Here is a 22,293-nt window from a genome sequence, read left to right on the forward strand (position 1 = left end):
TAATAAATTATCGTTTATGTTAAATATTTAATAATAAATTAAAACTGATTTTGTCGTAGTATTCTAATTATTTTAAACGAATAGAATTAATGATATTAATTGTTAGCATATGTTTCTAGTAATTTTATTTTTATCTCTAAAAATAGAAAATTATAATTATTAATATTAATGTTTAGGAATTTTTTTAATAGATTATTGTTTATTTAAAATATTTATTAATACAACATATTTTTTAGTATTTTAATTGTTTATTATTAATTTATACTATATGTTTTTAAATAATGATTGTAAAAGATTAACCACCAGACAATAGTGATAATTATCATTAATGGTTCGTATATTTTTTAGAGTAAAAGATAAATTTGTCCCTGACCTTTTTTACCGCAGACATTTTCGTCCCCGAGGATTAAGAAATACTTAAATGTCCTTGACCCCGTTAAAAACTGGACATTTTTACCCCTCCATTTGAGTGTCTCCATTTACCTTGACGGAAAATGGTGATGTGGCTCCCGTGGCGCTGAGCTGGCCTTAACGGGCTGCCACATCAGACGGGCTTTTAAAAAGAGGACAAATTAGTCCCCAAACTCAAAAACGCTGCTGTTTCTCTCCAACCTTTCGAAACTTACCTTAACTCACATACGCAACACCCATAACACCAAAACGATCAAAGTTCCCCCTGTTTCTCCCTCCAAAAACTGCACTACGTGGAAGAGCAATCGGCGTGCAGTGGAGTTGCTGTCGGTGGTAGGAAAGAAGGTTACTGGCAAGGTCAGCACTGCCGTCTTCCTGTCAAGGTAAGATCGCCTTCCTTACCCCTGAAGTTTTTGTAGTTCATGTTTGTACTAAAGGTGAAGTTATCATGGGTGCATGTTGAGACTGTGTAACAGTGGTGTAATGAGGGAAGAAAATGTTTTTTAGAGCATAGTGTGTAGAAATAGTAGTAGGAAGCATTGTGTCAAGGTTTAGGGGATTCTGAAATAAATTTTCAATGTACCCCAGTACTGACACAAAGTTGTTTCTTGGTAAATTTCAGATGGTGGATGTTTTTGTAGTGCCAGTTTTTTACCACCGAGACAGCTTTGTGAGAGATAGTGATGGTGTCCTTGTATATCAAAATGGTAAGGAGGAGAGGTTCCCGGAGATGGACCCAGATTTTGTGAACTTCGGGGACCTTGTAACCTTATTTAAGGGTTTGGGATACCATTCATACAAGGCAGTATACTGGTATGATCGAAGAAGTGGCAATCTTGAGTCTGGTCTGAACGAGTTAACCGGGGACGCAGGGATCAATGCAATGCGAGAAAACTTACTGAAGGACCAACATTATCTTGAGTTTCACATTTAATTTGACCAGCCCGTTGATGCTCCGGAGGTAGTAGATGATGCTGGTAGGAATGGTGATGATGAAGTGGATGTGAATGTGGATGAAATTCTAGAAGAATTGAAGACATCCTCTTCATCGGATGATGGGTACGAGAGCACCGAGGATGTATTATATAAACCTCCACCAGCTGGGTTTGAGAGTGATAGAAGTGATTCTAAGAGCAATAGCGGGGCTGCTGGTGGCAAGAGAAAAAGAGAGCCCAAGAAGAAGGTGATAACCCCCAAAAAGAAAGTCATAAAGAGACAACGGATAAAGGATAATCATAAGAAGGGTAAGAAGAAGGTGCAGTATGGTGCGAGGGAGAATGCAAGTGGAGAACGGAGTGGTCAGGCTAACACAAGGGCAGCTGGTGATGGTGGAATGGACCCAGCTTCTGGGCCGAATGATGGAGGAGGTGGTGGCAATAGGCCTGAAGTGGTTTCTGATAATGTAGGCAGATGGTATGTAAGTGAAGTTCCGATAGAGTCTGAGAAAATCATGTTTGAGTATGAGTCGGAGGAATTGTACACACCTATGGAGTCAGAGGATGAAGATGAAGGCCACAAGTTTCCACAAGGGAGAAAATTGAAGAAGTCATTCTCGGTGGCTTGCAGTAAGTGTGGTGAAAAGGGCCACAACTACAAAACCTGCAAGGGAGCTCCATCAAACCCCGGTTGGAAGCCGAAAACAAAGAAGCCTAAGAAAAAAGAAGGAAGCAGCTCTCAACAACTGGTTGTGCTTCCTTTGTCACAGTCAGCTCCAACTCTAGGGGTAAGTTTGCATTCTCTATTTCTGGTTTGAATAACACACTCATGTAGAATTGCTGATTTAGAAATAACTGTGTTAGGGACTAATCTGTCTTACTGGCTTATAGGTTAGGGGTTAATGAGTATTAGTATGGATTTCCTCAAAGATCAATATGTCTTAGTATAGAAAACTTAGGGGACTAATCTGTCTTATTATCATGCTGATTGATCATGTTCATTAACTCTCCAGGATTCTTCAAGTAGCCAACCAAGCAACACAACACCCCTGCAACAACCAACTACTGTAACTATTTAATTTCTTGTCTTTGTGATCAATTTGATATATGACTTGTTTGAACCCAGTTGATGTGCTTTATTTTTTCCCCATGTTTTGGTCTGCTCCTGCGTGTAGGTTATGAGTGCAGCTGCACCAAATCCTGCAAATGTTGCACCAGCTCTATCCAGGTTTACTAGATCCACACTTGTGATACCAACTCTGGGAGCAAGAGTCACTCCATTCAGGCCACCAGCCCCAACTACAACCCCTCCAAGTAAAGATCCAGGCAAGGTTCCATCGATGGTTAACAACACTTCTCGTCCGAAAGCATCAAAATTCAGACCAAAGCAGAAGATCTTTAGGCCACCGGCACCATTGATTCAAGGACAATCTAGCACACCGCAAGTAGCACCAACTCAGGAAGTCTCCAAAACAACAACACTAACTGACCCAACATCTAAGGAATCAACATGACTGACGGCTGACGATATTATGCTTTTTTTTTTGTTTAGCTGTGACCCAATGTAACTGATAACTAGAAATTCTAGATACTATTTCCTTTTTTTGGTTTGGGTCTTTATTTTGGTTCAAACTTTATTTGTGAAGTAAGATGATGTTAATGGTAGAAAGACATACTACTTTCCTTTTATTTTGATGTTAATGGTTGAAAGTTTGATTTTCTGAAACTTTGCCAATTTTATGTTGATGTTAATGGTTGAAAGTTTGATTTTCTGTAACTTTGTCAACTTTCTTTTCATACATACATAATCACAAACATGACCCAAACTTATGTCAGATACACAAATGATTAATACATTTCATTTTTAACATTTCGCATGTCTTACATCATTTCTTATAACTAAATAATGCAAATATCAGGACAACAAACATCACACATATGCTCCACCCAATTGGATTTTTTTAAACCTCTAACGCTTCTATCCTCTTCTCCAGCAACATTATCCTCTTTGTTCCAGTGATGCTCTTCACCATGCAAAATTTGCTCATGCCCTAGGTACCTTGTAACACCAACACCAAGACTAGCTATGTGCTCGTCCAGCCACAGAAAATACTTGCAACATGGTTGTCTAACCTACACAAAATCAATCCTCAAAGCTCAGAAAATCAGAAATTGAGGATAAACCCTACCACAAACGGAGTTACACAGATTTCCTTTGCATACCTTATAAAAGGGACATCCCAGAAACAATCTCTTTGGATTTCTGGTCGTCCTCGACATGAATAGGATTGCGTTTTCTCCACAGAAGCACTTTGGTGACACGCACTCTTTTCCATCATTGCCGGTCGGAACTGGGCCTCTTCTCGAGCTTGAGGACACACCTTCGGATGCCATGGTCGGAATGCTCCCTTTCTTCCTTCTCCCGCTTCACCCTCAGAATGCATTCGAAGGATTAGGGCTCCAGGATTTCATACATTGGGGATGACTAAGAAACGGCAGCGTTTTTGAGTTTGGGGACTAATTTGTCCTCTTTTTAAAAGCCCATCCGACGTGGCAGCCCGTTAAAGCCAGCTCAGCGCCACGGGAGCCACGTCACCGTTTTCCATCAAGGCAAACGGAAACACTCAAACGGAGGGGTAAAAATGTCCAGTTTTTAACGGGGTCAGTGACATTTAAGTATTTCCTAATTTTCGGGGACGAAAATGTCCGCAGTAAAAAAGATCAGGGACGAATTTATCTTTTATTCTATTTTTTATTGTAGAATTAAAAATAAAGATAAAAATATATGATATCACATATACAAATAAACATAAATCAGAATATCTTCAAGAAGAGGAATAACAATAACACATAAATTTTTACATAAATAAATCACACTTTTATATATATCATACAAATTTTAAGCATTATAATATATTTTTATACTAACGTAACCCTTCATTTAATACACTCAATAATCAATATACCCACAAAAAATTTCATTCAGCATATGTAACTCAAACTACTAGAGAGTTGAGAACTCTCTCAACATCTAAAAATAAAGAACCACTTCATGTTGTTCCCGTCTATTTTTTTAGAAGTGTTTTTCACGATAACACTAATATTTTTTTATAGTTAGTTTTATATATATTTTTTTATTTATGTCAGTATAAAACGTCAATAACGTTTTCATTTTTCTAGCAAAATATCACTGCAGTTTTGACCAATTTCAACTTTAAAATTTGTGTAATACGCAAAACGGCACTGCCGTTTTTAGTTTTTTAATTTTAAAAAACAAAAAAATTCCTTTAACTCAAAACAGGTTTGCCGTTTTTCTTTTAGATTATTAAAAAATTAAGATGCACAAAACGATGGTGACCTTTTATGTGTGTTCTGACCATCAAAAAATTTTCTTATAATATTAAACTCAACTATACAAAAATAACTTTGAAAAACACCTATCTCCCTACAATATTGAAAAAATTCAGCCTGTTGAGGAGTTGAAATTTGATAGAGAAGTATTTCATTTTCAAAGTAAGTAACCTGCATAATCTATGTAGGAAGGGTGTGGGGCCTCCCATATCTGAATCAAAGAGATTATGCTGGTTGGTAAGGGCTAGTAAATTAAAGGATCTTCTTTATTGCTCAACACTCAACAGGTTCAAGTTCAACACCGTAACACAGTTCTCTGCAGTGTTTATTTTCCATTAAAATCAAATCAAATCAATGGCGAATATATGGTTTGAGATATGAAAGCACGCAACATTTTTTTGTTTGATTTGAGGGTACTTTTCTTAATGGGATGAAATGAAAAAGACCTTTTATTCCTTGCATTTTTGTCTATATAATTATCAATTATTTGAGCGAAAGAGAAAATTACTAAAATGTTAAACTTTATCAAAATCGAAAATTTTATAATTACAAAAATAAAAATACTAATTATATATTAAAATTAGTTATAATATATTTTTATATTATTTAATTTATTTTATATTTTAATATTTATTTTATATTAATAATTAATTTTAATATACGCATAACATCGTTATTAACAAATTTATTGGAATTAGCCTACGCATAGCAGCTGCATTCGAATAATCAATCCTATGTCCCTATGCATATATAACTTGATTAAATATAAATTGGACGTACATATATATGGATAAGTAGATATTGACAAGTTAGTGTCACGAGATTATGGAAGAAGAAGAGGGGGGAGGGATTAAGTATGTTTTGTATTATTTAAGATGTTTTATGCTTTCATTTTCTTTAAAACTATGGAATCAAATTATAATTGATTGTGGGTGCTAAGAAATAATTAATTAAAACATCAACCAAAAACCGCAACCTCATATCTATTATATAATGCACCAATATAATTTATTTGGATTGATCGAGTGATTAACTTACTCGTTCCCTTAAATAAGTATTGAGAATTTAAATTTAATTTTATACATGCAGTAATTTATTAAATAACAATAGACCCTTAAATATAATTTAAATCCACAATAAATTAATTTTTAATCTATCAAATTAAAAAATATTGTAAATAATATATATATATATATATATATATATATATATATATATCACCAGCAGAGTTTATATAATAAACTATGTTGGTGCATTATATATTACTAGTTTAGATTTTCTGATAGTTCTGATAATCGTTTTAGTATATTTATATATATTACAGTTATATTTTTACATTCTTGGTAAGACTCTGAAGATAACTGATATCAGAGCTAAGTAAAAACTTGATTCTAAAAGCCAGAAAAGAGAATATTCATATCATATCTTATTATTAATCTGTTATTTGAACCTGCTTTTAAATAATATTGGATCTTTATTATCCATCCAAGCATCCTTTTTAAAGTTCGTGTAGTGGTAAGAATCATTCATACGTTGATCAACTCAAATTAGGGTTGATAATAGGTAGGATAGAGTAGGGTTTGAATTCTACTCTAACTCTATCTGTGACTTTGAAAATTTTATTAAAATTTTACTCTATCTTACTTGCGGTTTGAGAATCTCTCAACCCTAATTCTATCCGCAACCTAAAATTTTAAACCCTACCCTACTCTATCCTACTTGTAGAAATATCAAATTTTTTCAAAGTAAATATAAAATTCAATCATTTCGAATTTTATACATATTAATAACATAAAAAATAAAAAACTAATGCTCTAAATTACTAAATTAACTAACTAATTTTAGTGGTTGTTCACTTATTGTAAGTCATTACATAAGGAAAGTTGTGGGTTCAATTCTCACTTCTTTCACTATATACCTAATTTTTATAAAATATGTGTTATATACGAGGTGCGAGTAGGGTAGAGTAGGGTATACCCTAAAACCATACTCTACCCTACCCGCAGGCATATCCGGACCATACCCACCTTTAAAAAATTAGCTTTTATGTATATATATAAAATTTTATAGATTATAAAAATAATAAAAATAGTATAACTACCTAATACAAAAAATTGACAATTTAACTAGCGTTTATAAACTAAAATAGCAAATTAGAGAAAATAATAAAAATTATAAAAAGACTAGAATAGTAAAACAAGAATAATAAATTAAGAATTACAATTAAATAAACTAAGACCTAAAAACAAGGGATAAATTTAAAAGATATCCCTAAATTTTAGAAAAAAGTTAGAGCTCATCTTTTTAGAATTTAAAGTCTTAAATTCTAAAAAAAATGAGTGTACATGTTATAGTGTCTTCTTTCTCTATTTATCTTGACTTCTAAATACCATTAGATACAACTCTTGGGTCTTAGAGAGCTGAAAATATAGATGGATGTGCTTCGTTAATCAAGGTATGTGAATTGATTTCGTGCACGCAAGAAAAGCTTGTGCACACGAGATTTTCATTCGTGTGAAAAAATTCTGTTTGTACGAGATTTTTGAGTTAGAGCTCCTCTTTCTAAAATTTAAGGTCTTAAACTCTAAGAAAAAGAAAAATGAGTGTGTATATTATAGTGTCTTTTTTTTCCTTCATATTGGTTTCTAAATACCATTAGATATCGTTGTTGGGCCCTTAGAGAGCCTAAAACATAGATAGATGTGCTTCATTACCTAAGGCACGCAGATATCGACAAAAAAAAAGGCACGCAGATTGACCTCGTGCACGCAAGAAAAGCTTGAGCACACGAGATTTTTGTTCCTGCGAGAAAATTCCGTTTGCACGAAATTATCTCCTACACACACATACACATTTTTATCTTTTCGTAATTCCGTTAATAATTTTTATCAACAATTAATGATGTAGAATATTAATTTACAGCATATATGACACCTAATATATCTAATTGGCACTGAAAAAATATACATAAATTTTTTTATTTAATCGCTATGTTATATTGAGATTATAGTTTATATAAGAAAGTAATTAAATTAATAAATTTTCATAAACATATTTGACCACTATTCAATTAAATATACTAAATGTCATATATGTTGATATTCTGTATCATCAATTATTGATAAAAATTATTAATGGAGAGATAAAAAACAAAAGTAATTAATTTGTAACTCTCTTAGGGCCAATTTCATTCATAAAATTTTTGAAAGAATCATCCTCTTGCAAGGGTTAATTTAACCAATAACATATATATAGGCAGAGCTAGAAATTTGTTTAGAATGAACCAACATAAAAAATATAAATTAAAACTAAAATGTACAAATTATTAGTTTGGAGGGAAGAGGGAATTGGCCCCCTTTCCATCAGCTCGTGTGTATGTATTTGTTTATATTGTTGGTGGAACAAAATAGCTTTGACAACGTGACTTTCGATCAAAAAAGTTCGATGGAGGGTCTGTTCGATCGAGGTTGAGATTAATTTTAAAAGTTGATGAATGTGGTATATAATACGATTATCAAGTATGTATTTGGTAGAAATAATTATCTTTGAGACTGCATTGAGATCGACACATGACAGCATGAGATTTGTTAAAAGTGCTTATAAATAAAAGAAGTGTGTTAGGGATATAGTAATTTTTGTGATTTATAGTCATCAAATAATTATTAATAATAATTTTAATGGTGTAAAATTATTATAAAATTTTATCTAATAGTTCATTTTTCTTTGCTAGTTACATACATATCTCATTGTTAAATAATCTGCTTAACACACACATATATATCGAAAGTGATTTACTAAAAATTTGATTTTTAAATTTTTAAACCATTACACCAAATTTAAATGAACAGGCCTTGGATTATTTGTAGGGATTGAGTGAGTAATTGAATTACTACATAACGGGAAACCTCATTGATTTTTTTTTTTTTTTTAAAAGAAAAATGACACATCCATTTCAACTTCTTCCACGTGCCTTAGGTACGGCGCATTGATCCCCACGTGTCCTGTATCTGACGAGTGATGACGACATCACGCCCCTGTCTCGAACGAAAAAAAAATTATATATGTACAAACTTTTATATATGAAAATTTATAACGAAGGAAACTCGATTAAATGTGTTGTAATTAAGAAATATTTAATGTAATAAAAATTAAAAAATAATTAAACTATAAAAAAATTCTAATAATTCCAAAAAGGATAATTAGTTTTCAACGAAGTAATGCAATTATAATTTTTCTCATTATTTTTTTCTTAAAAAATTAATTTATTTACCTACGTATTAGTACTTAGTAGTGTATAAATATACGAGAATTAGTTAAACCCCAAAGGCCGTACTATCCCGCTTCGCTCGTCACTGAGAAAAAGAGAGAAACAAAAAAATAACAGAACAAATCCGAAAAGCGGGACAGTACCGAACTCTCCTCCACCGTCCACGGCGGTGCCTCCGCCTTACGCGCCGCCGCTCCTTCCCGGATCTCATCCTCTCCGGTCAGTTCCACTTTTTCCTTACTAACTCTTCCGCACCTTTTTGCTCTCTCATATTCATCGATTAAATTTTGGAACCGAGATCGTTTTTATTTATTTATTTTTTTAATTTTCTGAGGAATCGAACGGTTTTGGAATTTTTGCAGTCTGATTCCTCTTTTTCTAAATTTCCGAAACTGTGATTTAGTGTTTAACTTTTTGGTTTTCTTTTGATAGTGATTAAAGCTGTCGAATTCAACGATGGCCTGTGAGATTTGTGGTGCGTTGGCTCTTTCACGAGGTTGAAGGAGGCAAGTATCTTATCCATTTTCATTTTTTTTTCTCGTTTTGAATTTCATAGTAATGATAGTATTGTGTTAATTCATATTCGATTAAATTTTACATTAATGTTTATTAATCATTTTTTATTCTCCTGATCTGTGATGTTTGTCTTGCTTTCTAGAGCTTTATGTGATATCTATACTATGATATAATAATAATAATATAATATATCCGATCAATATGTGTTATCTAATTAGTTTGTTATTATTGTTGGATTAGTGAGTACACGAAAGTGCGTTGTATTGTGCAATTACGTTTTTGTGGTATGGTGGATCCATGCACGAAGATGACGACTGACACTATCATTTTTCTAGAGAAAAGGATCATCCAAATCCAAGTTGCATGTTGCAGTCAAAGTTTTCAGTTTCACATGAATTATAGGTTGTGGACTTCGGTTAGGATATAAAAGTGTGAATGTATTTGCCTAGGTGCTAGGATCAAGGACAGTTTGCCTTTTTTTTCATTTATATTATGATGGTTGGTTTGTCTTTAGTGATTGGTTAGGGTAGTTAGAACCTATAGTTTCCCAATTAATTAAGGTGTTGAATAATGCCTGTGAAGTTCCGTTCTTTTGGGTCAATTTATATAAGAAAAAGTAAGGAAGAATAAATTATTTTTTATGGTGTGGTTGAGATTAGGTCGAGCAAGGCAAGTGAGAGAAAATTAAACCTGTTGCAAGTAAAAATTAAATCTTTCCAGGTTAAATGCCTTAATTGAGTTATATCACTTGTGGCTTGTTATATCACCATAGATTACATGCTTTTTTGACTTTTCATATTACATGCTTTTTTGACTTTTCATATACAACATTAGTGCTTACAGTCACTTTTATATGTTTGTTTGTTAATCTCTGTGGTAATATTTCTATGTAGTGATTTGTTTTTCTTTTTCAATTAGCTTGTTTATCAGGTGTCATCTTGAATGTAACTCTGGTTGAGTGGAATCTGTTTTACCAAGTAAGCTTTTCAAGATTATGTGATAAACTTTTGAGGCTTTTTGGGTTTTACAGAGCTGACTATGTTATTTTATGGTAAAATATCTTCTTTGCAACATCAAGTGCCAGCATTTGAGTTTGGCGTTTGCTTGAGAGAGAAACTCTCTGCCACTGCCGCCTCTGCTGCTGGCGTTGAAGTCTTCCCCTTCTCCTTTTCTTTACACGTGTCCTGATTTGGACACCCGTTTATGTGCCGACATGGCTGTTGCAACCTTCACAGGACCTCCTAAGGGTGAATGTTGTGGGAATAAGAACATGGAAAAAAAGCCCTCCTGGCGGAGACGAGTATTTGTACAGACTGAAACTGGTTGTGTTTTGGGGATGGAGTTAGATAGAAGTGACAATGCCCATACTGTGAAGAGGAAGTTGCAGATTGCACTCAATGTCCCAACCGAGGAAAGCTCACTTATATGTGGGGACATGATCTTGAAAAATGATTTAAGTGTTGTTAGAAATGATTCTCCGCTTCTTCTCACCAGGAACTTCTTACACCGGAGTTCATCTAGCCCTTGCCTTTCACCAACTGGTAGGGATCTTCAGCAAAAAGATCGGAGTAGAGAAATTGAGATTATAGGCTGTGCAGAAATATCTTCTGAAACAAAACAGCTGGTCAAGGATATTATAAGTGCAATAAAAATGGGCATTGAACCAATTCCCATTCAAAGTGGATTGGGAGGTGCATACTATTTTAGGAACTGCGATGGGGAAAATGCTGCTATTGTCAAACCAACAGATGAGGAGCCTTATGCACCAAACAATCCAAAAGGTTTTGTTGGCAACGCCCTTGGGCAACCAGGACTGAAACGTTCAGTGAGGGTTGGGGAGACAGGCTTAAGAGAAGTTGCAGCTTACCTTCTGGACCATGATCATTTTGCTAATGTTCCTTCTACTGCCCTTGTGAAGGTGACACATCCTATTTTTAACATTAATGACCGGGTCAATGGTAATATGCATCCTAACAAGAAGCAAATAAGCAAGATTGCATCACTGCAGCAGTACATTCCTCATGATTTTGATGCAAGTGATCATGGAACTTCTAGTTTCCCTGTTGCTGCTGTTCATAGGATTGGGATTTTAGATATTCGGATTTTAAATACGGACAGACATGCAGGAAACCTTCTTGTCAGGAAGCTTGAAGGTCTTGGAAGATTTGATCAGGTGGAGCTCGTTCCTATTGATCATGGTCTTTGCCTCCCTGAAAATCTGGAAGATCCGTATTTTGAGTGGATCCATTGGCCTCAGGCTTCAATTCCCTTCTCAGATGATGAGCTCAACTACATACATAATTTAGACCCATTTCGTGATTCAGACATGCTGAGAATGGAGCTGCCCATGATCCGAGAAGCTTGTTTGCGGGTTTTGGTTCTCTGCACTATATTCCTTAAGGAAGCAGCCGACTTTGGTCTTTGTCTTGCTGAGATTGGTGACATGATGAGTCGGGAATTTCAAGGTCATGATGAAGAGCCCAGTGAGCTTGAGCTTATATGTATTGAAGCAAAGAAACTATTAGAGCAGGAAGAGTTTACTTCTTTCGAGGCAGAAGTAGGAGATAAAGAGGCGACTCAGTTCCAATTAGATTGTGAGGATCAGAGTTTTGACTTCAACGCGAATGAAGAGAAACTGACTGGCATGCCATCTTTCCCATTTGGATCAAAAAGTAGAAATGGCAGAAACCCACTCTCTAAGCTAGAGGAAAATGTGATGGAGGATGAGGCCGTGAATGAAGAGGAGACAACCTTAGGTGCAGATGAATGTACAGGCCCTGCAGGAAATTTGGTACCTAACATTTCTATGATGTCAATGTCCATGAAAAGCACGGGAATGGATGAGAAAAGTTGGCAGCACTCGGGTACAAAGCAAAAAGGTGGTTTTTTGGCTGGTACATCATCTGGGAACACGAGTTTGAATGAGTTGCCTGCGACCTCTAGCTTCGTGAAGGTGACAGATATGGATGAAGAGGAGTGGAACCAGTTTCTTGAGAATTTTCAGAGGTTGTTGATCCCAGCTTTTGATAATTGCAAACGAGGGAACGGGAGTAAGAAGCAGAGACAGAGGCTAGGAACGTCATGCCAGTTTTAGCCTTATCTTTATCCTCATCAATCAAACATGGAGTGAAACCAATGAAACTATGGAGTCTTTGCATAATGCAGAGGCTTAGCACAAAGCAGGATTTTCGAGGTGTGTGATAGTTATATGAAGACTGTCAGGTATATAAGCTCTTCGATCAGCAAATAGAAGCGAGACCTTACTTTCCCAATGTGTGTGAAGAACATGTCCTTTTTATAGTGTTTTTTTCCAGTTTATGTTCACTGGTTAGCATGTTAAATAAATCTGTTCATGTTATGTTCCTAATAAAACTATCTTGTGTGCTTTGTCTGCTTTTTTTATTTTGATGAATTTTTCATTCCATCCTTGTGGCATACGAATCTTGTCAAATACCAATCTGTTATTTAACAAGAGGAATGTTGGACTTCGAATCTTCGTTGCTTTAAAAGTGTTTCCTGAGCTTTGTTGTGATCTGGTTTCGATGGGTTAACTGATGTTGAACGCATGTAACATCATAACTAATAAGGTTATATACATATAAAGTATCCAATATGTAACTCTTCATTTCAAAATCTATATCATGAAAATGCCAAAAACGATTTACAAGACCCTTTTTTTTTCCACATAACCTGAAACAAGAGCAAGGTAATGCTTGGTTTGAAGGTAAAAAATAAAAATGGGGGTAATCTACTCCTTATATTAAAATTGTCAACAAAATACTGCACATATTAAAAATTGAAAATTCTTTTCCATGTATTCAAGTTAGTAGTAGTTGATTCATTAATCCCATACCACCCCATCAACTTTGGTTATGACAGGGCTACAGAAGTCCTAAAAACTATTACTGAACCTAAGTGCTACCTCAATTATGGTTTCATCTACCTTCTCTTTGGTTCATGGTGGTGGCTATCCTACTTAACTCAACTTGTTGATCCTCTATCCTACTCAAAGTTCTTGAGTAGTTACTGCTTGCAAATGACATAGTGTCTTCCTTCACAAGGCGCCTTTGCTTAATCATCATTATACCTTGTGATATTTCACCAATAGAGGGTCTTTTTCTAGGTGATTTATGCAAACATTTGTGAGCAATTTTGGCTAGCTTCCTTACTTCTTCAAGGTTGCATTTCCCCACAAGTTGTGTCTCTATAATCCCATCTATGCCATCATAGTCCATTGCAGCCTTCCATTAAAAAGAGAAATGAAGGTTAAGTTGCATCAATTTTTTCTATGATTTTACTTCTCTCAATTTGTGGATATTAAGAGGTATGGTGTGATAATATTCCTTAACCTTATTATGGGAGGTCAGTGTAATATATCAGAAAAATCATTATTAGGACTACACAGATTCATAACAATTCTAGCATTGAGGATTTCAAGATGATGATGCTTCTGCTATCTAAAGCAAGAACAACTTACAAGGTTGATGTATTCCATCAAATTTTGATGGGGGTGGATGGCAGTAATGAGCTCAAAGATTATTATACCAAAACTGTAAATGTCACTCTTCATTGTGAACTTGCTTGTGGAGATGTATGCTGGATCCATATAGCCATATGTGCCTTTAAGGCCAGATTTGTGGTCATCAAATACCTCTTCCTTTGATAGCCCAAAATCAGCCACCTACATAATTTCACAACCTATTACTTATATGTCAATGCATATGATCATACACTATTAGGGATTTGGGTATTATCGGGTGCCCAGAGTTCCACATCAGATAGTATGAGATGCTTGATGTTGTATTTAAAAAGAGCGATTTTTCTCTCAATAGCTAGTTTTTAAGATATGGTTTCTCAGTTTCCTTAGATACTTAATTCACATATCTATTATGAACCATATATTACCAGGAATTGATGACCATGCTTGATTTGACATTGTATGAAGGTGTTAAGACAATGAATTTTCAAACATTCTTGCAAGAACATGAATCTAACATTATATTTAAGCACACTCACAGGGAGATACAATTGGCTTACCTTAGCTCTCACGGAGTGATCTAGAAGTATGTTGGCCGATTTCAAATCGCGATGTATCACTGGTGGGACTGCCTGTTCCATGCAAGTTCATATTAACCAAATGCAGTTCTTAGAGGGAAATATAATAATAAAATAAAATATTTGAACATACTCCTTCATGAAGGTATTGTATTCCATGTGAAATATCAACAGCAATCTGCAGCCTGTCATCCCAACTTAGATCCTTGTCTTCATCTAAATGCATGTATAGCATCAATTAGTCTCAACAAAGATTCAAGAAAACTTCATTTGCAAGATGAAATTGGTTAAAAGTTAGAAAGAAAAACTTGTATTAATGATTGTGGACTGCTAAATATACATGTAAAAGGAAAAAAAAGTTCTTTTCTGTCTGTTTGAAGCAACTATCATCTAACATTTTTCCACTTACCATATAAAAGGTTTGATAAACTTCCATTACTCATGAATTCATAAACCAACATACGCTGTCCTTTATCTACACAGTATCCTAACAAGTTCACAAGATTCCGATGATGCAGTCTTCCTAGCAGAAGTACCTGCACGAAATCAAACACGTCTGCGTAAACCACGGACGGCATATACAAATTAAATCATATTTGATTGAAGTATAACTATGGATTTTGAAGGTTATTAGCATATTCACCTCTGTCTGGAACTCTTTCTCTCCTTGTTTGGAGTTGGGAGCAAGCATCTTCACAGCTACCACCTCTCCTGTAGCCATTGTGGCTTTATAAACTGTGCCAAATGATCCTTCTCCTAATATATTTGTGAAATTCTTTGTGGCCTTTTGAATTTCTCTGCAACAATTACATGTGCAATTCGAAGTCCATTTCCTTACAAACATGCAATGTGGTTGTTTCTACATATACCAAAGCTTCACCATAAAGGTGCCTTAGAAACTAGATTTTATTTGTATGCACTGATAGTACAAAAAGTTTTATACAGACATCCAATGTTGTATTGTCACATTAACAGACACCATATAAATATAGAAAAGTAACATGGTTTATTACAGAAAAATTTGGAAGCAATCCAAAAGAGAAAAGAATCATGTTGCTTACTTGTAAGAGTACTTCAGAATTCCAGAAGCAGGGGAAACTGGATCCTTAGTTTGATGATTCCACCAACCGAAATAATGTGTCTTCCTTTGTAGATTATCTGATCCTGAAACGGCTATGGAACTTGTGAGAGAAGCACTAATTTCAGTGCTTGCTTCCAATCCATTTGTTCTTATTGGAAGAGTTGTTGAACCAGGATCATTTGAAGATCTTATGAGTCGAATGCGCTTCTTGTACCACCTCGCGGCGAAGAATGTGGCGCAAGCTATGAGAACTCCAAGGGCCACACCAACAGTGACACATATGATGACTAAATCAGCTTGCTTAACCATTCTATGATCTCTATGAAAATTTCATCTTGCAGAAAACTAGCACAAGATCAAAGGTTCACTGTCACAAAGTTAACATAACACATTTTTTATGTAAAAAAGTTGATTCAATTCTTCATCTAGCAAGAACTCATACTAAATTGAATTAGATGATTCATAAATTCAAAGGAAATCATCATAATTGCATAATATTAATATATTATCCACAAACCCTTTATGTATACTTACTATTCATAAATTATAACATCAATTATCAGATTGCCAAATTTCCAAACTATAAACATAACCTTCCAATTAGAAATACAGGAAACAAAAATTGTCCCTCTTATCCTTAAAACTCAGAAACCAAGTCAAATCAAGATTGATTCAACAACAGTGATATGTTTTTTTCCAAACCAAGACATATTATGACATATGGCCATACCTTAATCAGAAGAGGACAGAGACCCCATCATAGAAAAGAGAGATTTTTTTTTGTTATTTTTGTTGCTTGTTCAGATCCTGAGATGAACTTGAACCTTGTGTTGATTAATTCTTTGTAGTTGTAATTGGTCTTGGCGAGTTTAAGGTGCAAAGTCAATGATGTCATGCATCATAGACCAATCCAACTGAGTTGAAGAGAATAGTAGAAAATTATGTAACATTAAAAACTGAAAACACAACATGATGTTGAGGAAGGTGTCTAAGTTGGAGGCTTATGTATGTTGTTAGGAGCGTACAAGAAAGAAACAATAGTAAGTGAGGAAACGCGGATTTGGTAAGTGCAAATGAAACTGTTCAATTATAGTGTGCATGATACCATAGACATTGTTGAATGTTGATCAGGTTCAACTGTTCCAAGTTGGTGCGTGTGCTTTGATTTTTTTGTTGGTTTCAACTTTTGAAAAAAGACATGGCTATAATTGATTATGTGCAACCAAATTCGGTTGGTTTAGTAGTTAGTTCACTAGTTCACTTAATTAAGTGTGGAAATTTGAATCTCATCTTATGCACGTAGTAATTATTGGATAACGACAAACTTTTAAACAAAGTTCCAGTCAAGGACGGATTAGTCCTCGACTTATTGAGTCGAAGGATACTGAAGAACTAAAATAATAAAAATATTATAATTGATTATTTAATTACAGAGTTGTCTAATTTTTAAGGTATTTTATTATTATTGTTATTATTATTAAATTTGGTTGTATATGAAAAGAAAAATTGAAAATTAACATTCAATAACTATATATCCAGAAAAAAAAGTACCAAATCAGATCAATGATACATGAAGAATATCAGATTGATTCTTATTATACATTCATAATAATAATAATAATAATAATAATTTATTATATGCTATGTTATTATTATAATTATTAGAATTGTTATTGTAATACTAATATCAAAATTAATTATTGAAAACATTTTTTGTCATAGAATTTCTATTTAGATAAATGAGGCAGCCAGTGATTGGGGCCCATTTCCCTGTAGAATCAGTCCTTGACTTATTTAATTTTGGTATTTTTGTCGTATGTTATTGTATTGCATATGCATGTTGCTTTTTTACTCGCATTACACTGTTAATATATGATAACGACTTCGTCTACTTTAATTTTTAGCTGCGCTTGAGGATGTGGATGTCTATGTTTTATACTAATGTATTATAATCTATAACTCTCACTACTTAGAAAAAAGGATTAAGAAAAGATCTAAACAAGAGCAGAACATCGAAGAATGAAGATACTACATGTCCTTTAAATTTAAATATTTTAGTATATTTTGATAATATTAATTTTTTTTAAATATTCAGTTTTTGTTCAATCTTTAAATTTAATTAATTAATTTAATATTTTTTAAAATTTAAGCTTTATTTTAATAAAAAATAATTCTTTTTAGATATATTTTTAGTTTATATATAAATATTATCGTATTTAATTTAATTTATTTACATAATAATATAATTGATTGAAGCTTCTATATAATGAATAAGGTATTAACCTACCAATAAAATTAAATATAAAAATGGAGATGATCAAATACCAATGAAAAGCACTTTTTTTATGGTGGTTCAATTCAATCAAATATGTGATGCTGAAGACAGTAATTGAGGTACAATGGAAACTCCACAAATTTTCCGATGATGAAAAAATTCTCTCTAGAACTCGATACTATTCTATCCGTGGTTTAAAAATTTTTTAACTCTAATTTTATCGGCTGTATTCTAAAGTTCCATTCCTGACCCGATTTTAAACAAATTAATATTTTTCAATCAAATATAATATTTAATTATTTTATAGCTCATAAACATATTAATGAATCAAAAAATATAAAATTAAGTCCGTATTAAAATTAAAAACAATAAAATTATAATAAAATTTATGTTAAAATTACAAAAAAAAATTATATCTCCATCAAATTTATTATATATGTATAATAAATTTTAATTATATACTATAATATATTACGAGTACGATTAAACTGAATAGGATTAGGTCTAAACCTACATCCAACTCTATCTGTGGTTCAACCCTCTTCACTCTTTGTAACAATCGTCCTTCATTTTTTGAGTTAAATTTCAGAGTGGTCCTGAACTTGTACTCGAGTCTCAAAGTGGTCCTTAAACTTGCATTGGCCCCAATGTTATCTCCGAATTTAACACAGGTGGCTCACAGTCGTCCCTGAAGCATTTTCCGGGGAATATTCCCAAACAGCGCGCTGACGTGGATGGAGAGGCGCCACGTTGGAGAGGTAACGGCTATCTGGCGTGGCTGTTAACTTTATCTAACTCAATTTAGTCCCTGAAATCATTTATAACCCTAATCCCCAATTTATCATTCGAAACCACTCTATTTCTTCTTCTTTGCTCTCCTTCGTCTTCTCTGCCATTGTTGAGCTTGATTTCAGTGGGTCATGATGGGTGGAGGCAGCAACCATGTTAGTAGCTCTAGTAACCGACGATCCGAGATAAGCTGTTGGAGGAGAACCGTCAGAAGTAGTGACGAACGCCTTCTAGATAGGTGTGGGTGTGGTAGCCGACCCGTCCTCAAGTGGTCAGGAACAGAGGCGAATCCAGGGAGGCCATTTTATGGTTGTCTTAACTACAATGTAAGTGATTTTTATTAATGTATATACCTAGCTTTGTTGCTCATTCAATTTGTAACATTTCTTCTCCATGGGCATGAAATGCAGAGTATTGGCAAGAGGTGGTGTGGTCTTTTTATGTGGGTTGACAAAGTTTGGGATGAAGAAGAAGTAAATGACAGAGATAATCGAGGCTTCGAACTAGAGGAGTGGAGGATGAAATTAGCTTGAAAGATTGGAAGCTTGGAGTCTAAAATTAAGGCTCTAAAACTAGCATTTTGTGTGTTGTTAGTTATAGTTCTGGTGGTTATTGTGATTGTTGTTTGTGTAGTATGGAAGCAGTGATTTCTATTTGGTATTGTGTAAAATAAAATTTGTAATCGTTGTACCCTATGATGAACAGATGAATAGATTTGTATAATTCTATTTTATCATTGTTGTTGCTGATTGTAATTTATGAATTAAGAAATATGAAGCTAAGGAAGTGTAATAAATTTTGAAACATTCAACAATAACATTCACACATTGTTAATTGTTCTTCAAAGTTGTTTGTGTCAAACTAGACACAGTCAAAAGACAACATAGAGTATCTAACTACCATAACCCAAAACACATACACCCTGACACATGGAACTCAGAAACCATAAAGTTCAATGTTTAAAAGCAAAATATCTTAACAAAAAAATAGCAAAATGGTCATTTCTTGAATTTTTTTGGTGGTTTGAAGCCCGGAGTTGGAACAAAACGCATGGCATTACGCAACCTTGAAGCTGTAGCTGCTGATGCACCAACCAGTAGATCGATATGAGCAGTTGTTGGAGGTGGAGTATTTGAAATTGGAACAGTGGCTGCTGGAGGAGCATTTGAAAAACTTGGTGGAGGAGCACTGGTTGCTGCTGGAGGGATCGAAGTTGGTGCAGCTAGTGGAGGTTGTCTTCTTTTTTGTGGGAGCTTTGGTGGCCTTGCCTGGGGTTGAAGTACCTGGTGGGAGTCTTCATTTTCATTTTCTTACACAAGTGGTTGACTCATGCCTACCTCAATCTCAGTAACATTGCCCTCATCTTGTACTTCAGGTGCAGCAGGGGGAGGTTGTTGCTGATTTCCTGTATTAGCTTCACTAGCAGTAGCAGCTACAGCAGCTGCAACAGCTGCAGCCTCGTCGTCAGCCTTCTTCTTAGCACAGTTTCTCTTGTCGTGACCCTTGCCACCACAATGACGGCATGAACCCTCTTTATATACCCTCTTCATCTTGGTAATCTTCTGCTTCTTGCCTCCAACCGGGCCTTCATCAGCCTCCTTTCTTCGTTTCTTCTTGGGTGCCCCTGGCATCTTCTTAAACTTAGGTGGTTGTGGTCTATTGTAAAGTGACTTCTCCCATAGTTTCTGGCCAGGAATAGGATTGATATGGAATGCATATGTATCGTTGTATGCATCCATTGTCAAGCATCTATGACAGAAGTTTTCAGGCTGCTTGCCTGCCCTAGCCATTGCAGCACAAGCATGGACACAGGGCATCCCTGTTTCAATTCAATAAAATGCACCCAAGTTACTAAGTAACCAATTCCAGAACCAGCATGCAACCCAGAATAAATTAAGGAAACACAATTACAATATCAGAGTAAGTTTTAGAACAACTAAAGTGTAACAGTAATGACATTTGCTATAAGAACAGTAATGACAATTAAATTAATACCACTCAGCTGCCAAAATCCACAGGTGCATATTCCCTTTCCCAGGTCCACTACCATGTTGATTGGCCATCCATGGACCTCAAATTGTTCATAGTCTGCATCTCCAGACCACATTGGCACCCAACTCTTTGAAGCATTCCCGATCTTCTCCAAGCGGCTATGCTGAACAGGGGGTAGTAAGCCTACATGGTTCCTGAATTTCATTTTGTTTCGGGCTATCGTCCTCATGATATACATTCTAAACTCCTCGAGTAGTGTGATAATTGGTTTACCCCTTTCTTTCTTGATTCTTGCATTGAATACTTTGCAAGCATTGTTACAGATGTTGTCACATTTTGGTTGAGTAGGGAAGAAGGCCCGACTCCATGCATCTCTTCGCCACTTGAAAAGGTACTCCCATGCTTGCTTGTTAGCTCTCTGAATTTTCATCATCCCCTCAATAAATTCCTCTTGAGTGGTAGACCTTGCACACTCCCACAGTAATCCTCTGAGTTCGTTGTCTTTCCACTGCTTATTGAAGTTTCTCCACAAGTGCCACACACAAAATCTGTGGTGGACATCAAGAAAGACCTCCTGCACAGCTGTGATTAGTCCCTGCAGGAAACCACAGAAATTAGTAACTTACAATATCGGGACCCAAAATAGTCCCTCACGTTACATAAGTGACATAAAATTAGTCCCTACACATACATAAGTGAGTGCAAAGATGTCCCTACACATGTATAAGTGACAGCAAACTCATCCCCACGATTTATTACGTTCTATTCCTATTCCATTCTATCAACACAGGCAACAACAACAACAATGTGTGAAACAAACCAGTAGATATTGAAACAGAATCATGAAAGCAGTAAATAACGAATTTGTCATTACCTTTTGCATGTCCGAAATGAAACACTACCTATTTTGTGTGTAGCTCCCTAGATCCTCATGCAGCAGCTCAAGGAACCACCTCCAATTATCAGTGTTCTCAACTGGTACAATGGCATATGCAATAACGTAAATGTGATTATTGGCGTCTTGTCCAATGGCTGCCAATATTTGTCCACCAAATCTGGTTTTCAGGAATGCTCCATCAAGTCCTATTAGAGGTCTACATCCCGCCTTAAACCCCTTCTTGCATCCATCGAGACAAATATACATCTTGTCAAAAGTGGGCTTTTCTGCGGGGTTGGGATGAGGAATTGTTGTGATGCGCACAGTAGAACCAGGGTTGCACTTCAAGAGAGTCTCACCATAGTCTCTCACTATCCCATATTGTGCAGCAGTATCACCATACACAATGTGTCTTGCATCTCCAAGTGCTCTTGTCAGGAAAGACTTGTTCAAGTCCAAGTCACATTTACTTTTGAAGTATGTTAAAGCTTCAGAGTGCTTCAGATTTGGAAATTTCCTAAGCTTCTTCAGCAACTTGCTAGCTAACCACCCTCTATTAGCTAGTCTATTTTTTGTCTCCCTTGGGCAGGTATGATCATCATTGAAGGTTTTAACTTGCCAGCAAACACTCTCTCTATCCTTAGATGCATAGATAACCCATGGACAGTCCTCACCCTTACATAAAGCCCTGCATCGTACCTTATCATTTTTCTTGAATCTAACTCTCCTATCTTCATGGATGCA

At 35.0% G+C, this 22,293-nt stretch overlaps 2 protein-coding genes across 4 annotated transcripts; one reads left to right on the forward strand and one right to left on the reverse strand.

Annotated features, from left to right (window-relative positions):
• The first annotated feature begins 8,918 nt into the window (after window positions 1-8,918).
• LOC107635484 (phosphatidylinositol 4-kinase gamma 7) lies at window positions 8,919-12,852 on the forward strand. Of its 2 annotated transcripts, none has more exons than XM_016338965.3 (4): window positions 8,919-9,183; window positions 9,397-9,470; window positions 10,399-10,457; window positions 10,559-12,852. In XM_016338965.3, the coding sequence occupies exon 4, from the start codon at window positions 10,694-10,696 to the stop codon at window positions 12,572-12,574; it is 1,881 nt and encodes a 626-aa protein (XP_016194451.1). In that variant the 5' UTR covers window positions 8,919-9,183; window positions 9,397-9,470; window positions 10,399-10,457; window positions 10,559-10,693; the 3' UTR covers window positions 12,575-12,852. The 2 variants fall into 2 exon arrangements, with proteins under 2 accessions (XP_016194451.1, XP_088339917.1); XM_088483791.1 differs by having other exon boundaries at window positions 9,004-9,183; window positions 10,411-10,457.
• Window positions 12,853-13,084: 232 nt separating this feature from the next.
• On the reverse strand, window positions 13,085-16,791 carry LOC107635486 (calcium/calmodulin-regulated receptor-like kinase 2). 2 transcript variants are annotated; one of them, XM_016338967.3, is made up of 8 exons: window positions 16,347-16,791; window positions 15,597-15,961; window positions 15,179-15,332; window positions 14,945-15,071; window positions 14,669-14,751; window positions 14,518-14,589; window positions 13,958-14,161; window positions 13,085-13,721 (listed from the first exon to the last, which is right to left on the reverse strand). In XM_016338967.3, exons 2-8 carry the CDS (start codon window positions 15,923-15,925, stop codon window positions 13,416-13,418), a joined length of 1,275 nt encoding a protein of 424 aa, XP_016194453.1. In that variant the 5' UTR covers window positions 15,926-15,961; window positions 16,347-16,791; the 3' UTR covers window positions 13,085-13,415. The 2 variants fall into 2 exon arrangements, with proteins under 2 accessions (XP_016194453.1, XP_016194454.1); XM_016338968.3 differs by having other exon boundaries at window positions 15,597-15,983; window positions 16,347-16,701.
• Window positions 16,792-22,293: the final 5,502 nt, after the last annotated feature.

This window comes from Arachis ipaensis, chromosome B4, assembly GCF_059453495.1.
Source record: "Arachis ipaensis isolate K30076 ecotype BB chromosome B4, ASM5945349v1, whole genome shotgun sequence".
Taxonomy (NCBI): domain Eukaryota; kingdom Viridiplantae; phylum Streptophyta; class Magnoliopsida; order Fabales; family Fabaceae; genus Arachis; species Arachis ipaensis.

What these genes read in the sequence shown, in the direction of transcription:
- LOC107635484 (XM_016338965.3), top strand. Translation starts at nt 10,694, where the DNA reads ATGGCTGTTGCAACCTTCACAGGACCTCCTAAGGGTGAATGTTGTGGG.
- LOC107635486 (XM_016338967.3), bottom strand. Translation starts at nt 15,925, where the DNA reads ATGGTTAAGCAAGCTGATTTAGTCATCATATGTGTCACTGTTGGTGTG. An exon ending in TACAATACCTTCATGAAGGA is followed by an intron (nt 14,590 to 14,668) that starts GTATGTTCAAAT and finishes TGCATGGAACAG; the next exon opens with GCAGTCCCACCAGTGATACA. An exon ending in TGATGGAATACATCAACCTT is followed by an intron (nt 13,722 to 13,957) that starts GTAAGTTGTTCT and finishes TTTTAATGGAAG; the next exon opens with GCTGCAATGGACTATGATGG.